This window comes from Chrysemys picta, chromosome 4, assembly GCF_011386835.1.
Source record: "Chrysemys picta bellii isolate R12L10 chromosome 4, ASM1138683v2, whole genome shotgun sequence".
NCBI lineage: Eukaryota > Metazoa > Chordata > Testudines > Emydidae > Chrysemys > Chrysemys picta.
In genome coordinates, this window is record NC_088794.1 from 136,383,753 (window position 1) to 136,402,076 (window position 18,324).

General features: G+C 43.5%; 1 protein-coding gene across 4 annotated transcripts in view; it reads left to right on the forward strand.

The window, feature by feature from the left end:
• Window positions 1-18,324, forward strand: part of KIF26A (kinesin family member 26A) — a 135,656-nt gene that overhangs the window by 87,341 nt on the left and 29,991 nt on the right. For all 4 annotated transcript variants that reach the window (XM_024105138.3, XM_024105139.3, XM_065593713.1 and 1 more), the window contains one exon: window positions 13,561-13,744. In XM_024105138.3, the coding sequence (XP_023960906.2) occupies window positions 13,561-13,744 (184 nt within the window). The remainder of the gene's footprint in view (window positions 1-13,560; window positions 13,745-18,324) is intronic.

The following is an 18,324-nucleotide window of genomic DNA, read 5'->3' on the forward strand; positions in this document are numbered from 1 at the left end:
AACAGTTCTGCTGGAACTCCTGTGTGGTTGGATGCCATCTACAGTGCTGTTTAACAGATAAAGTACAGTCGCCCAGTTGAAGGAAGGGGTCAGGTCCTGAAATGATGTAAATCAGCGTAGCTCCTTTGACTTCACGGGAAAAATCTCACTTCACACCAGCTCAGGATTTAGCCTAACTGTCCATGCTTTAGAAATGGTCCTGGTGTGCTTGAATTCAGGTACCTCTTAGCCATTTGCCTCCTATGATTAAGGCCCCATCTCTGCATGGCTTTGAAACATGCCTAAGTGTGAGAGAGCCTGATTCTGATACCACAGTAATCAATGAGAATTTTGTCATTCACTTCACTGTGAGCAGAATCGGGCCTCTACTGTGTGAACTTAGTTGATTTCTCTGCCATTCTGATTTTAGTAGATGATAGCCCCAGCTCCAAGTGAGAGAGCTAAATTTAAACCTAGAAGGCAAGGTTCTCCTACCTCGTGGAGCAATTGTAAGAGGCAGGGCAGGAACTTAACCTTAAACGTCTTCCCTATAGTATTGGCTGGGAAGGATGTGGTTTGACATCTTATAAATCTCTATCAAACTGCATTAAAGGCAGCCCTTCTAAAAAAGCCACCCTTTGATGCCTTACATTGTGATCCAAATGCAGAATTGTCCGCTGAGCAAGGTGACCCACGGAAATAGCTGCCACTAATTGCTTGTTCACTGCTTGACTGACTGGCTAAATAAACAAATGTTTGGTAGCCATGCCTGCCTGAAGATTCTAATATGAGAAAAGTCTTATTGTCAGTGATTGTGTAAACAAGACAGTCATATTAAGCATGTTCTAGTGGGCAGAGCATAAAAGCGTAATCCAGGAACTCTGTACCAGTGACTCATTGTTCATCTGTAGACCATCTATATGTACACTAGTTCACAGCAAGTTGGGGTGTAAATCTATCTCACATTATCTTGCCACACACTAAGGGTATGTCTACACTGCAGCTAAAAAGCCTCTGCTGGCCCATGCAAGCTGACTTGGGCTCGGGCTAAGGGGCTGTGTAACTGCAGTGTAGATATTCAGGCTTGGCTGGAGCCCAGGCTCTAGGACCCTGTGAGGTGGGAGGGTCCCAGAGCTCGGGCTGCAGCCTGGGCCCGAACGTCTACTCTGCAATTAATCAGCCACTTAGCTTGAGCGCGAGTCAGCTGGCATGGGCCAGTGGCGGGTTTTTAATTGCAGCGTAGACATACTATAAGTAGGGTTGCCAGGCGTCTAGTTTTCCACCAGAATGCCCAGTCGAAAAGGGACTTTGGTGGCTCTGGTCTGCACCGCTGACTGGGCTGTTACAGGCAGCCAACCGGACTTTTATCAGGGCAGGCAGGGTGCCTGCCTGGCTCTGCGTGACTCCAGGGAAGCTGCCAGCATCTCCCTCTGGCTCTTAGGCATAAGGGCGGCCATGGGGGCTTCACGCGCTGCCCCTGCCCCAAGCGCCGGCTTCACAACCTCCCAGTAGCTGGGAACTGCGGTCAGTGGGAGCTGTGGGGGTGGTGCCTGCACGCTGGGGCAGTGCACGGAGCTGCTTGGCCGCCCCTCCACCTAGAAGCCAGAGAGACATGTCGTCACTTCCCGCGAGCTGCCTGAGGTAAGCGCTGCCCGGAGCCTGCACTCCCGACTCCTGCCCACGCCCCAACTGCTTGCCCCAGCCTTGAGCTCCCTCCCGCACCCAAACTCCCACCCAGAGCCCGTACCCCCTCCTGCACCTCAACCCTCTGTCCTGCCCCAGAGCCCCCTCCCGCACCTTGAACCCCACATTTCTGGCCTCACTCCAGAGCCCGCACCCCCAGCCCAGAGCCCGTACTCCCTCCCACATCCCAGCCTCCTATCCCAGCCTGGAGCTCCCTCCCACACTCTGAACCTCTTGACCTCCAACCCCTAGCCAGGAACCTCCTCCTGAACCCCAACCCCCTCATCTCCCTCCCCCCCGAGCCCGCACCTCCAGCCCGGTGAAAGTGTGCGAGGGTGGGGGAGAGCTAGCGACTTAGGGAGAAGGGATGGAGTGAGCGGGGACAGGCCTTGGAGAAGGGGCGGGGCAGGGCAAGGGTGTTCGGTTTTCTGCAGATAGAAAGTTGGCAACCCTAACAGTAAGTGTCCATGTGACCCTGCTGACATACACTAAAAGTTCCATAGGCCTTGGTTACACGGGCGGTGTACAGCGCTGCAACTTGCTGCGCTCAGGGGTGTGAAAAAACACACCCCTGAGCGCAGCGAGTACAGTGCTGTAAAGCGCCAGTGTAATCGGAGCCTGCAGCGCTGCACGCTCGCTTGCAGCACTGCATGCTTGCTCGCAGCGCTGCAAGCTGTTCCCCTCGGAGAGGTGGAGTACATACAGCGCTGCGACTATACTCGCGCTTCACAGCGCTGCCATGGCAGCGCTGTGAAGTCCCGAGTGTAGCCAAGGCCATAGTGTGCTTTGATCTGCCTTGCTTTGAGCTAGGAGTAGATTGAAGTGCACTAAGGAATTCTTAGTAAATGGCAACAGGATTCACTTCGTGCACGGCAGCCTAGTGCAGGTAGTTACACCCCAGCTTGCTGCGAACTAAGTGTTCGTAGAGACAAACCCACTGAATACTTGTCAGGATTAACTCATGAATGTTCATACAGTACTTTGAATATGTAAAATGCTATCTAAGTGCTAAGTAGTGAGCATTATCATTATTATTAAGCAAGGATCATTTGGATTCAGGCCCCCCAGCCAGAGGGAATTGGGATGGAGTAGGAGTACAAGCCCTAATGGCTGTATGATTGCTAATGGCCAGCTGGCTGGAATGCGCCATCTCATTAGGGAGCAATATCCTAGGGGTAAAACTGGCAGAGGTCCATTGAAATAAATACAGCTCTGCTGATTTTTTTTCTTCATCTGAGAATTTGGCCCAGAGATTGTGGAAGAAATCAGTTGTTCATGGAAAGGATGAGAAAAGGGGTTGGGAGAACACGAAGAGCAAGATCCTGAAGTGGTTTTTGTTTTTTTTTGTTTTTTGAAGGATACAAGTCCTATTGAGCTCTAACATGCAGTATCCCTTAATCTTAATATATCTCATTTATCCTTAATCTAGTCTTGTGTAGACAGAGCCTACTGTCAGCCAAGAAATGAACTTAATATAGAAATCTGTGCCACTCAAGGGGTCACTGTGGACAGTTCTCTGAAAACATCCACTCAATGTGCAGTGCCAGTCAAAAAAGCTAACAATGTTGGGAACCATAAGGAAAGGGATAGATAATATGACAATAAATATCATAAGGCCACTATATAAATCCATGGTGTAATGATCTTGGGGTTCATTAAATAACAAACCAGTGAATGAGAAAGGAATAAAACTTTAATAAAACAAATTGGAGAGTGTCTCTGGTGAACTGCTGCACAAACCACGTGGAGTTTCGAATCCCTGCGTCCAGGGCACATCTCCAAATTCCCACACTCACAACACAGTCCCTTATGAGGGAATGTCTCCATATCACTATCTCTCATAAACATATCTCTACATCTTAAAGAAAAAATAATTAACTCTTATATTCATATATAAAAGCAGTTAACTGTCTAATAACACATACATTAAATTCTCAACCCATCTAGTACATTTCTATAAACCCAATGTGTCAACTACCTAGAGAGGAGAGGTTACCAGCATCTTTCTGGAGTGAATATTTACCACTCACTTTCCTCAAATACCCCTTCTCCAGGCAGGTTAACAAATCTCTCTGAGTCTTTCAGGATGTTTAATTTCCCGCTCTGATCCTCTCTGTATCAGCCTTTCATTAGAGTCTGAGTTGTTCTCTTGTTCCTTGACAGTTTCTCCTTTGTGCATTGATGATCAAGGATCAGTCAGATGGGAAATGCCAGAATCCATATCAGCTGTCAATGTGTTGGATCTTTCTGGGATTACTCATAGATCCCTTCGATTATGTCGAAATGTGCCCTCCTGGTCTATCTGGACTACATAAGATCTTGGATGCAGCTGTTCTTTAATGGTACACCTCTACCCTGATATAACGCGACCCAATATAACATGAATTTGGATATAACGCGATAAAGCAGTGCTCTGGAGGGGGCGGGGCAGTGCACTCCGGCAGATCAAAGCAAGTTCGATATAACGCGGTTTCACCTATAACGCAGTAAGATTTTTTTGACTCCCAAGGACAGTGTTATATCTGGGTAGAAGTGTACTCCTTTGGCCCCAAGTATTAGAGTGTGCCTGAGGAATCACACCTCTATCACCTGAGTTAAGAGACAGGCTATCACGGGCCCGTTTGTCAAAATAATATTTCTGCTTCCACTTCTGATTTTCTTTCATCTTCTGTATGGTTTCATTGTTATGAGATTTCAGCAAGTTCTCAGTAATTGGTAAATTAGATCTGATCCTTCTTCCGATTAACAGCTGAGGTGGAGAAAAGTCATTCTCCAGAGGTGTACTTCGGTAAATCAATACAGCTTTATACCAATCATCCCCACTGTCAAAAGTCTTTTGCATAAGGTTCTTTACTATCTGTAGACCTTTCCACAAGTCCATTTGATGGGGGGTAATTTGGCCTTGATGTTTTGTGATGAAAATCCCAATCTATGGCAAATTGCCTAAAATCTGCACTGGAAAATTGCAGCCCACTATCGCTAAAGACTTTATCTGGCATTCCCTCTCTGGAGAAGATTCCCTTCATGCCGGCTATCACTGACTTACTGTTAGTACTGTGCAGTGTGCAAATTTCTGGATACAGAGAATAATAATTTGTGACTGTTAAATAATTATTTGATCACCAGGTAAATAAGTCAGTGACGACCTTTCTCATAAGGCCTTTGTGGAACTGCATGAGGTCTCAGTGACTCTGCTTGTTGGCATGGCTTGTATTTCAAGCAGGAAAAGGAGTTTCCTACCAGATTAGTGATGTCATGATTGATCCGCGGCCAATACAGCGCACCTCTTGCGCATTGTTTGCACTTCTCAATTCCTAAATGACCCTCGTGGGTCTTCTGTAGCATTTCTTTTTGGAGACTCATTGGAAACACAACCTTACTGCCCTTGAAAATCACCCCGTCTATCACAGTAAATTCATGTCAGCAATTCCAATAGTCTCTTATACATGTAACTTGTAACTTCTTATTGCATAAGTAACTGCTTATTTTTTCAAGCTACCCTTTAATTATTACTTCTTTAAGGATCCCCAATGTTTCATCTTTCTCCATTTCCTCTTATTTGTTGTAGTTTCCTGTTAGCTATGGGAATTGACTTTATAATCCAATCTACATAGGCTTTCATCTCTGTCTCTAGTCTTCTCTGGTTTTGTGGAAGCCACTGCTCTGGAAAGTGCATCTGCAGTGAACATGAATTTAGCGGGCATGTAGATCACAACCAACTCATACTTTTGCAACTTTGTCATCATTCTTTGAATCCATAAAGTACAGTCATTTAGCGGTTTGCTAAATAACACTATCAGGGTCTTGTGGTCTGTTTCAACTTCCACTGTCTGTCCATAAATATACTGATCGAATCTCTCACAGGACAACAATATTCCTAAAAGCTCCTTCTTGATATGTTCATATCAGGTTTCTGCCTGTCAGTCATTTGGATGCATATGCTACTGGTTGCCAACAGTCCTCATGCTTCTGTAAAATCACTGTACCTAACCCAGACTGTGAAGAATCTGCTGAAAATTTAATAGACCTTCCAGGTGCATAGAACTTCAACACAGCTTCTTTTATCAGTTGTTGTTTTAAACCTTCCCATGATTCTTCCTCTTCTGCACCCCAGTACCATTCATTTTTATTCCCTAGGAGTTTTCTCAAAGCTGCTGCTTTGTGGATAGATTAGGTATGAATTTACTGAGGTAATAACCATTCCCCGGAACCCTTGGACAACTTTCTTTGACTGGGGATGTGGCATCATTTCAATGGCTGAAATCTTCATCTTATCTGGTTTTACATCTTTGTTGGAAATAATATCCACAACAAAAGTCAGTTCTGTAACCCCTAAAACACTTCTCCCTATTTAGATTAAGGTTTGCAGTTCTAGTTGCGACTAGGACTTCTCAAAGTCTACGATCACGCTCCTCTTTCGTTGAGCTCCAGACGATTATGTCATTAATATGTCCATAGATCATATGTATGGTTTTGTGGTTCACTTCTGGTGCTGAAGCTATGCCGAAGGGTAAGTGTGAGAATCTGTATCTTACAAATGTGCATAGTTTGGAACCTTCTTCAGTTAATTGTAGCTGCCAAAAATGTGGGGATGCATCCAATTTATTAAAATATTGAGCCATAATCTCTTCTCTGTTTGGTAGTTTGAAATGTTCTCTTTTTATAGCCTTATTGAAGTCTCAGGGATCTAAGCATATACATAGCTGGCCATTACTTTTCTCCACAATGATGAGGGAGCTCAACCATTCTGTTGGCTCCTCAAATTTTTGTATTACTTGCATTGCTTCCATGCTTGCAAGCTCAGCCTTGAGTTTATCATGGAGTGCAAATGGCACCTTTCTATATGGATGGATAACTGGAGGTACCTGCCGGATTGTATGTTCACCTTGCAAGCAACCCAAACCTTGAAACAGATAATGATATTCCTGAAAAGAGTGCCTCATAGCAAAGTTCAGTATGCTCTTGTAGTGAGAGCACACGTTTTACCAGATTGAATTTCTCACATGCGGCCAGGCCTAAAATTGGTGTCGCCTCCTTTGCCACTCAAAATACACACACAAACTTCTGTGCCTGGTGCTCCATGTGCTTTTCTGGTACCTCCCTTTGTCTCTGCTTTCAGTTGCAAATGCAGGAGTTAACTTCAAAATGATTGCAGTTTCCTTCTCATTCAGCCCTTCTGATGCCGTGTGACGATCTTGGGGTTCATTAAATAACAAACCAGTGAATGAGAACAGAATAAAATGTTAATAAAACAAACTAGAGAGCATTTCTGGTGAACTGCTGCACACAGCCATGTGGTGTTCTCAACCCCTGCCTCTAGGGCACATCTCCAAATTCCCAAACTCAAAACACAGTCCCTTATGAGGGAGCATCTCCAAATCAGTCTTTCATAAACAATCTCTACACATGGTACGATCACACCTTAAATACTGCATGCAATTCTGGTCACGCCTTCTCAAAAAAGGTATATTAAAACTGGAAGAGGTACATAGAAGGGCAACAAAAATGATTAGAGTATGGAATGGCTTTTATATGAGGAGAGATTAAAAAAGACGGAGACTGTTCATCTTAGAAAAGAGACAATAAAGGGGGATATGATAGAGGTCTATACAATCATAAATGATGAGGAGAAAGTGAATAAGGAAGTGTTTTTTACCCCTTCACGTAATACAAGAACCAGGAGTCACCCAATAAAATCGACAGGCAGTGGGTTTAAAGCAAACAAAAGGAAGTACTTCTTCACATAACTCAGTTAATCTTTGGAACTAGTTGCCAGAGAATGTTGTGAAGGACAAAAGTATGACTGGGTTCAAAAAAGAATTTAGATAAATTAATGGAATTTGATAAATCCATCAATGGCTATTAGCCAAAATGGCTAGGGCTGCAACCCCATACTGTGTGTGTCCCTAACCCTCTGTTTGCCAGATGTTGGGACTGGATGACAGGGGATGGATCACTTGATTGCCTTGTTCTGTTGATTTCCTCTGAAGCCTCTGGCATTGGCCATTGTCAGAAGACAGGACACTGGGCTAGATAGACCATTGGTCTGACCCAGTGTGGCCACTCATATGTTCTTATGGATGTCTGGGATTGGAAATCTTTCATTTAACTTGTAGACAGTCTGAGTTTTGTTAAAAATTATTATAGGAAGACCAGGCCAGTGTTATGTGGGATTTTTTATTTTTTTTATTTTTTGCAGCAAGTGTACTGTGCTACAGTTCCAATTTTAGAAGCATAAATCAAATACAAATAGCAATAATATTAGTAATAATGCCAACAAAGTTTATCTGTGTGCTGCGGAAGGCTCAGGGTAGACTGCTAGAGGGTGTATTGTAAGGACATCCGTCTATTTATTGTCAGTATTGACGAGTAATTAAGGAAACAATAACTGGAACTGCAGATACAAAGACGGGCTCTGTGAGTTTTCCTGGTGCTTCCTTTCAAGTTGCTGTGCAGTGGGAAGCAGGTAAAAGAATAGCTGTTAAACAACACAGTAGTAATTGCTAAATTTGTTCTGGCATTGTTAGATGGGAATTGGGGAAGAACAAATGAGTATGGTTTTTCAATAGAGAGTAGAAATAATAAAGAGTAACCCAGATCCAAAACTCCAAAAACTCTTTTTTTGGGGTGGGAGGGGGTTCAGAATCCAGATTAAAAATTTCTCTGTAAATATCTGTAATGGGCCAAACCGAAACACTGCCTGTGAACACTTCAAAATGAAGGCTGTTTAGTATAGGGACTGAAATTTTACAGCTCCAGCTCATGCCTACCCTTGATCCCCCATTGAAGCCTCCAGGAACCACTGCTATGCAAATAATAAACAAAAATGATCTCTGACAGAGATGGATAAATAATATAATTTGAAAACAGAGTGCAAAAGCTCTGTTAAAAATCTAAGTAATTACTGGTAATGAAATGTATCTTCTGTAGTTTATTTTTGGCAGTGTGGCTTAAGAGCTAGAATCAGGACTCCTGGATTCTATTCCTGACTGCTAGTGATTTGCTCTGTTACCATGGGCACGTCACTTAAATTGTCTATACCTCAATTAACCCATCTACATAATGTATATAATGGTAAGCTTAAGAATATTGCTGTGAGGAAATGTTTGTAAAATGCTTTGGAATCTTCTGAGGAAGGGCATTACATATGCACATAGTTTCAATAAAGCCTCTATATTAGGTGTTTTTGATTGATTGTTTTTTAATGATATAGATATGCATTACAAGGGAGTGCAATTATGGCACTTACTCTCACAGCTATAATGTCCATAGATTGTTTGGTGATTATTAAGCTTTAAGAATCAGTATTCTTAAAGCACGGTCCCTCGGCCCACACTGCTTTCTGCAGCCCCCATTGGCCTGGAACGGCGAACCGCGGTCAGTAGGAGCTGCGATTGGCCGAACCTGCAGACGCTGCAGGTAAACAAACCGTCCTGGCCTGCCAGCGGATTTCCCTGACGGGCCGCATACCAAAGGTTGCCGATCCCTGGTATAAAGCCTTTACTGTACAATTAAATGTCTGAAATGCCACATTAACTTTTAAAAATGTGTATTTCTTTTAGTGGGTAGGGTTTGTAGCTCCGTTTGTTGTACATCCTTGCTCCCCAGGTGCTAAACATTAACTAATTGATCTTCTTATCCTTTGCCTTGTTGCTTCATGCATGCACAGCAGAAAACCTAATATTCTGTAAATTGTGTGGAGGAAAGAGTAGGTTAGAGACTGTCCCTTGTCACTTGATATTTGAGTGCTCCTTCATGTGCCATATATTAGTTTTATTTTCTGCCATGACACTTAGCTATGAGGAAAGAACTCTCCAGAGTGTCTTAAAAGACAACTTCTATTAAAGATGAAAAGAGTTAAGCAAAATGCAGCCAGTAGATCTCACAGCTAGAAGGAAAAATAATATACACCAGTGTCTCAGTAGCTTTAATTGGAAAGGGAGAGAGGCATGAGAGTGCGGAGTCCAAGACTTAGTTCCATTGCAAGGATTTTTGATAGAGGATTAGATAAACAACAGAAGTTAGGTGGGGAAAAGGAAAAGGGGCTGGGATGGGGGAGGGGAGAGTGAGAGTATGTGTTTATAGTAAAGCTCCTCAATACAGTACCTGGAAAACCATCATAGAAAAATGATAATAATACTTAGCTTTTACATAATGATTTTCTCCATAGATCTCAAAGCGCTTTATAAAGAAGGGTAAGTATTGTTAGCCCCGTTCTCTAGGTTGGTAAATTGAGGCTCAGTGAGTCACCAAAGGTCACCCAACAATGTGTGGTAGAATTGAGAACAGAATTCAGCTCTCCTAATGCCTGCCCCTGTGCTTTAACCAGTAGACTGTGCTGCCTCCCAAGATACAAAAGGGCAGAATTTTCAAAAGCTAATTTTTCCCGTTTGCAGGAGCAATTTTGTGGGCACAAATTAGACCTGCAAAAAGGAATGCTGGGCTAGGGTTTGGCTGAAACTTTAAGCCAGATGTTCAGTACTGGTCTGTTGGGTACAAGTTATGGAAAAGCCAGCATTCTTAAGCATTGCAAAAGTAATTTCTTATGAATATATACGCTGTTATGAATTTTCCTGAATAAGCAGTGTTGGTGAAGTCTGATGGGGTTTTGCTATTTATCCAGGCCTACAGCCATACCAGCCTGGGCTGTGTTTTGGCCTACTTAGGATTTGGATGTGAGACCACCAAGCAGAATGCTGGTGCTGCAAGAAGTGATGTTGGGGACTCAGTACGTGGCACTGCTCCCTCAGGCTTGGTGTTGAAGTCCAAGTCTGGTATTAAGTGTACTGCACTGCTGGCTTTGGGCTGCGATATAAATTACTAAGATTCTGACCAGTTGTGATTTTTAATGGACTGATGGCACTCATTGCAAGAGCTGCGGCTCAGGAAAAGCTCACTCTTTTATCCAAATTCCAAATGCTGATCATTACATTTCACTTATCTAAATCCCTCATGCCTTTTCAGCTGTGTCCATTACTTTCATCTTCTGAAAACACTGATGTGGCTGCTGCAGAATGTCTGTGATGGTTCCATCCCATAAGTGGTTGCATTTCAGCCTTGGGCATGAATGTGTGTGCAGGTGTAACTCACTAAACTTTGATTTCAGTACACAAGCACTTTGGGGTGCTTGTTGGGTAGAAAAGATGCTCTATAAACACAGGCCTCATAAAAATATCTAGTACTGCAAGTGCCCTGGTCCTTGTTATAATGCTGATTATTCTCTAGGACAGCTATTCCACTTCCTCTCCTTTTCTTCTTTTCTGACTCCCTGTGTGGACATGTAGTCCCTGTGCCAAATTTCCAATAAGTATTCTGCTCCAAATTCTTAGGAAGAGAATATATCAGTACTAAAACACTTAATTGCTTGATCTAACGGATGGCACTGTGCCTGTTTAAATTACACAAATGGTGGAGATGCACGGAGTGTGTGTACTATGCAAGGGAAATGTCTGAAATTTGTTCTTTCTCCATATGATAACTTAAAAGGTTAGGCCCGGTTGTGTTGTCTTTCACTTGCCTCTTTAAATGGACAGCCTTCTGTAAGCTGGCTCTTTTGGGAGATATCACACCTCAGTATGGCCTTTTTTGTGCACCTTAACTTATCTATTAGCACTTGATCTGGGTGCCTGAATAAACATGGGATGTGTAAGGCCATTCTTTATATCCCGTTCTCTTTCACATATGGTTCCCAAGGGGATTCCGGCAGCAGACTTTATGGAAATAATAAGTATTTCATCAGGACTTCCTGTATATCTTGATTGTAATTTGAAGACATTCTCTAGAGCTGTTTTTATAATTTCTGCAGTGGATCATAGTGTGAAAACAAAGAAATAAACATTATCTTTCATATTAATCAGCCATATGATTAAATAACTACAAGAGCTGCTTGCTGCTTGGCTACAGAAAGTAATGCCAAGTGTGGCACCACAATGGACATCCCCAACAGACTGAGTCTCTTTGCTCTACAGTCAAACCATATATTTAGGACACATTTACGTTTTAAATTTACAGTTGCAACTATTGTGCTCCTGAGCAATTGGTTTGTCTCAGATCCTGCTTCAGAATTTAGAGATGCATTTTCAGAAACGAATGGGATTTTAGCAGCATAACTCCCATGATGGGATTTGTGCCGCTAACTCAGGCTGCACTGCTACTGAAAACGTATGGGTTCATTATCACTGCTTAGAACGTCCAGTGGGAATATAGATGTTCATTGGCATTTATGATTGCCTGGAGTTTGCTGCTTTTGTTATGAAGAAATGCAACCGGTCATTGTGCTGATCTCTGTACAGAGAACACAATCTATTGTTTAGAGCTAAGAGACCTGCATTCTAATTCCTGGCTCTGCTACTGACTAGCTGTATAACTTTGTGCCATATTCTAGAGATAATCCTGGGACAGGGCAGTTATGTGCCACCCCTTGTGACACAATCTGTCTCGTAACCGCTCTCTGCTTCAGTTTCTCCATTTGTACGAGTATAATAATTATTGATTAATAGGTGTGTTGCCAGACCAAATGTTTGTAAAGTACTTTGAGATACTTGGATGAAAGGTGTGATACAAGTGTAAATTATTAACAATAAAATGATTAATACTAGGCTCATACTCATAAAATAATGACTTTAGAGTGACAGGCTTTTGTATAATGGGCCCAATCCAGTGAATGATCCATCATCAGAACTCCCTTTGACTTCGGTGGAATGCTTGTAAGGTTGGGCCCAAAGGTGTCAGCACTGTAACTTATTGCATCTTTACTTATTTTAATCTTAATAGTGGTACAGACATTAAATTGAGCATCTCTTGGCACTGTTGCAGAATGTGTCTCTGTGTGCTCTCCACTGATGGTCTCTGGGTCAGATCCCACACTCCTTATTCAGGAAATCTGGCCAGTGAAGTTGGGAGATTTACTCGTATAAAAGTGTTCAGATCTGCAGCCCGTGGATACACTGGAAAACTGGTGAGCAGAATGGGTAAAATCCTAGTGCCACTGAAGTCCGTGGCAAAACTCCCAGTGACCTCAGTGGAACCAGGATTTCACTCCCTAGGCATGTGGAACATGCACATGAATGTATCTCTTGTTTTAAGTTCACAGGTTGATTTTTTAGAACATATGGGTTTTGCTCTAGAGCCTAAGTTTTATTTTGGTTCATTGATATCCTTCTTGGTGTCATCATTAGGGATTAGCAGAAACCTTGATTCTAATCCCATTCTTATTCACAAAGAACAGAGTTACAATTTTAATTGTACGTTTTAAATGTTTTCCTTCTTCATCTTTTGTGTTTTGAAATTCTGCATTTCAAAAGCAGGATCATTGTTGTTTGGCACATTAAAGCATGTCTCTTTAACGGATTTTCCTTTTAATGAGGAAACATGGAATTAAGGGGGAAAAACAAATCTGTCTTGAAGGGATTCTCTTTTATCTAACAGTTTTCAGTGCAGCCAATGGTAGAGAGTCTTGCACTCATCTGATTTGCAGTCTATTGGAATGTCATTTTTCTGTATTGGATAACTTGTTAGCATACAAAACATCACTTTCATAAATGTTATCACCAGCAAAGCCCATCTGGTCCTGCTAGTGACAAGGGGATGATTTTAGGTTTTTATGATGTCAGTGAGATTTCAGCAGTCTTGGACTCATCTGCCAAGCTGTTGGAAAAAAAGTTAAAATTATAATTGGAACTCTGTTGGGGGAGAAATTAAATGAATATCTTGCCAACCATATTTCTGCCCATATTTCCTTCGATTAGTCTCCTGATGGTATGTCCTTATGAAATCTGATTAGAATGAAATGACTTGATTTGTTAAACAGGCAGTGATGACAATGAACATCTGTTTTACTGCTCTAAATTGCATTGAGCTCATAGTAACATTGTCCTTTCTTGATATTACTTTATACAGAGCAGCACAGAAGCTTAACCTGTCCTCGAAGAGAAAGAAGTACCATCCGCCCCTGCCACGCTCTCACGACTTCTCTGTCTATGCCACCAACTTTAGTGGCATACTGCAGTTATGCTCTCCCCCAGCACCGCCATGCCTTTTGAGAGCGGTGTCAAAAATCAAGGACAACCCTGGCATTGGAAAGGTAATTGGAGATCTCAGTCTCTTTACAATTTCCTAGCTAACTTTAAAGAGCCATAAATTTTAAAGCATAGAGGCAGGTATTGGGTGGCTCAGGGGAGTGGTGCTGGGATACAGAGTCTTGCACATCTGTTTAGATGTGACTGCGAGTTGACTCTTGGGTGGCCTATAAAAATGAGTCAATGGTCTCTGTCCAGATTCCAGTGGACAAGTGTCAACTTCATAAAGGTGAAAGGAGAGGAATAAGTGAGAGGAGAAACAGGCCTTCCGCCTCCAGCCATGGACATCTGGCATCTTTTACAAGTGCTAAATTGTAAATTTTGCACTAATTTTACTTAAACAAAATCCAATTAAAATGTAAGACAATTATTTAGTTTTAGGTACATTTCTGACATGTTAAAAGCACAAGCTACAGTGTCTGAATACTTATTTACATAGGTTACAAGAGATTAATATTTCAAGATGGACCTAACGTGCAGAGGAGAGTTAAAAATACACCTCAAGTAACCATTCAAATCAACATTAACATAAATAAATTGTCTGCCTAAGTACTTTTAAATGATACTCAGTTGTATTGTATTCTTTTAAATCAGTGAGTTGAAGGAGATAAAGGTTCTTGCCCTTGTATTTTTGCTAAATGGAAGGGAAATGACTGCAGCTTTACCCTTCTATGAGACAGGTTTTTTAAGAGGCTGGACATGTTACAAATGTGAATATGATTTCTGCCCCTGATTTTTTTCCATATATTTGATAAGAAGCTGGCAGATGAATTTTTGAATGCAATAAACTAGCAAGTAGTTTAGTACCTCTTAGCTGGGAGTCAGTGCCGAGGGAAGGGAGAATTTAAGAGACTGTTTCTACATGCAACATTTGCAACATGTGCCCTTTACCCTGTCTGCCTCTTCTCCTGCAGACTTAGGGCTAAGTTGTGGCATTAAGCCACATCCTTGTGATAGGGAATAGCGCAGAGTTATGTTGCCTCTGGGGGAACTCAGCAAGATATTCTGTTTTATAAAATACATACATCCGAAGAAGTGGGTATTCACCCATGAAAGCTCATGCTCCTATACGTCTGTTAGTCTATAAGGTGCCACAAGACTCCTTGCTGCTTTTACAGATCCAGACTAACACGGCTACCCCTCTGATACTTATAAAATAGTGTCCCTAGAGCTCGCAAATGCTCGCGGGGGCTGTTTCTGTGCACCTTAAAGGGCTTCAGACTGTGCACTCTCCCATAGCTGGCCAAATCTGACAATGGCCCTGCCTTCCTCCCATCCCTTTTGGTGGAGCTGGTAGTATTAACTACGACTACTCATTTTGCTGAGGGGAGTTCTGTTTTGTCCTGTATTCTCAAATAGATAATCCAAATATAACTCATGATCACATACAGGATTCCAGATCAGTAAAATGTCAGGGGAATCCTGCCTTTAAGATAATCTTGTACAGATCACTTTTATGTCCGTAAGCAGAATGGAGCAGAGTGGGGGGCAGTAGGGTGACCAGATGGCAAGTGTAAAAAATCGGGACGGGGGTGGGAGGTAATAGTTGGCTATACAAGAAAAAGCCCCCAAAATCGTGGCTGTCCCTATAAAATCGGGACATCTGGTCACCCTAGGGGGCAGCTAATCAAAGAGCAAAACCCTGATCAGCGGCGGCTCCAGGCACCAGCACTCCAAGCGCGTGCCTGAGGCGGCAAGCTGTGTGGGGCACCCTGCCAGTCCCTGCGAGGGCGGCAGTCAGGCAGCCTTCGGCGGCTGCCTGCGGGAGGTCCGCCGGTCCCGCAGATTCGGTGGCAATTCGGCAGCGGGGACGCCGAATCCGCGGGACTGGGGACCTCCCGCAGGCATGCCGCCAAAGGCAGCCTGCCTGCCGTGCTTGGGGCGGCAAAAAAGCTAAAGCCGTCCCTGACCCTGATAGAAAACAGCAGACCCTGCTAGAAAGCTGGACCATTCTGCGTAGAACTAGACTGAGCTCTAATATTTAGGATCTTGGGCTTCTTCTAACAAGGGAAGAATGTAACACACTGGCAAAGTGTGTCATATTCCCCTATAGTAACTGGTACTGTAGATTCTAAAAGATAACATTCTGCTACAGCCACCTACTCATGGAGTTACACCTTTAGCTGAATGGTAGGGTCCTGTGGTGCAGCGTTGAAGGCCTGGGTTTAGAAACCTTGGTCGTGCAGAAGGCAATTATACCAGTCTCTCTGGCCCTTGATTTTTAATCTGGCAGTATCCCTTTAAGCCAGTGGTCTCCAGCCTTTTTACGCACAAGATCACTTTTTGAATTTAAGTAGAACCCAGGATCTACCCTGCCCCACTCACACCATCCCCCCCTCCCTCCATCACTCACTCTCCCCCACCTTCACTCACGTTCACTGGGCTGGGGCAGGGGTTTGGGGTGTGGGAGGGGGTGTGGGCTTTGGGCTGGGGGTGGGTCGGGCCAAGGGGTTCGGAGTGTGGGAGGAGGCTCCGGGCTGAGCCTGGGGCAGGGGGTTGGGGTACAGGAGGGGATGAGTGGTGCAAACTCTTGGAGGCTCCTTGCTTGCCCCAGCCCCACGCTGTACCCAGAAGTGGCCAGCACACTCCTGCGGCCCCTGGGGAGGGGAGAGGGGGGCATGTGTCTCTGCACGCTGCCCCTCTGCAGGTACCACCCCCGCAACTCCCATTGGCCACACTTCCCTGTTCCTGGCCAATGGGAACTGCGGGGGTGCTGCTTGCAGGCAGGCGCAGCACACGAAGACCCTTGCCTCCCCTCCCTCCCAGGGGCCTCAGAGGCATGCTGGCCGCTTCCGAGAGTGGCGTGGGGCCGAGGCTGGCAGGGAGCCTGCCTTAGCCCCGCTGCACCGCTGGACTTTTAGCGGCTGGTGACCACTGCTTTAAGCATTGCTGTAAAGCAGTCCTTCACTGTGAAAACTACTTTTTTAAAAAAATCTTTAAAACAAAAATACCTTAGCTGCTTGTAAAAATCATGATTCTGCATAAAGGATGCCTCATTTAACTTAATGATAATAGTCATTGGGCAGAGGAAAAGAATCAGCACATGTATGTGCTATAACACTTTACGTTTATATCTCCACCCTTCCATATCAAAATGATAATGAGCAAGTAGTCTTTGGTGGCGTTTATCCCAATGCTCTTCCTTTATATTTTTCCCTTTCACCTGCTAGTTCTTTGTGGGTGGCATCTACAGCCTCAGGCTGATAGAGTTTTCTGGTGATGCTGACAGCAATGGGAATAAATAACCATTTGTTTCTCCCTCATTACTTTAAATATCAATGCAGTTAACAAACAACAAAAGTTGGCAGATGCCTGTAACTTCTCTGTTAACTGAAGAATCCTGTCTCCTCTTGCCATCATTGAACTTAATACTCTTCCCGCTCATCATTGACTTCTGCTTTTTCTTGCGGTCTGGAGAATAATACCAGATGGCTCACTCACACAGGGGATATGCTTTGCAGAAGCTGGACTCTGGCATATATTTTTCTTACTGGAACATCCAACATCTGTGTTTGTGGCTGGCTCCCTACTTTCTTTGATAGTTCCAGAGTCAGCTGTGTGCCTGGCCTCATTGCTGGCTGTGGTTCTGTGTATGTGGCTACATTGGGTTAGGCAGCTGCTGGAGCAGCGCTTTACTTCCCCACCCCCAATTTGGTGCTATTTTGTTTCGTACTGTTAGTCTTGACTGAGTTGCCTTTTGCTCTTTTAACTTCAGTGGTTGTTGAGGGTGCCGAGTACCTTCCAGGAGGTGCTCTGTACATTGCAAGATCCCACCCACAGTGGATAAGATGCATCTGTAAGTTGAAAACCAAATGTTTGCATTTCAGGCTGAATAATTTAAACACAAGCCAGACGTGTACAGAAAAGGCCAACTCCCTGCATGGGGAGTGTCCTGTAACAGACCAATGTGAATTTTCACTGGGGAAAGTAATGTGCAAAACCTATGTTTCCCTTACAAACAAACAAAAAACACTATTAGAAGCCCTGTAATACTATGATCAGAATGTTAGCAACGTAATATTAAATTGTAATATCTGTATTGTGGTCTTTGATGGAAAGCTAATAGGAGTTCTGTGTGGAAGGGACAGGTTCAAGATTGGACCCATTATTTACATGATTCAATGAAAACAGTGTGGCTAAAACTTTTGATTTTAGATCGATTCTCAGAAATTAGAGATGGAAAACAGACCTACGAGCTCTAGTCCACGTTCCCTGACTTCCCCCAGGTTCCAGTGCAATATTCTGCCATACAGTACATTTTCGCTTTGATATTAAGTCGTGTAACAGTATAGACAGATCATATTCAGCACTGACCTCAGTGGGAGTTCTGTGTTCAGAATGTGTAGTAGGAATCTGCATATGCGGGTCAAAGGGGACAGGCAAATGTTGCTTTGAATATAGAACGCTAATTCAACTAGCATAAAAATTACAGCTACCTGTAGGGCGGAACATGGCTGTCAGTTGGCACTGATAGTACCCACTGATATTTAGGAGGCAAAATGATTCTTTGTTTCTCCAGCTGAAACCACAGGAGAACATTTTAAGGTAGGGAAAATGGGGCAGATCATCCACGATGAAGTCATTG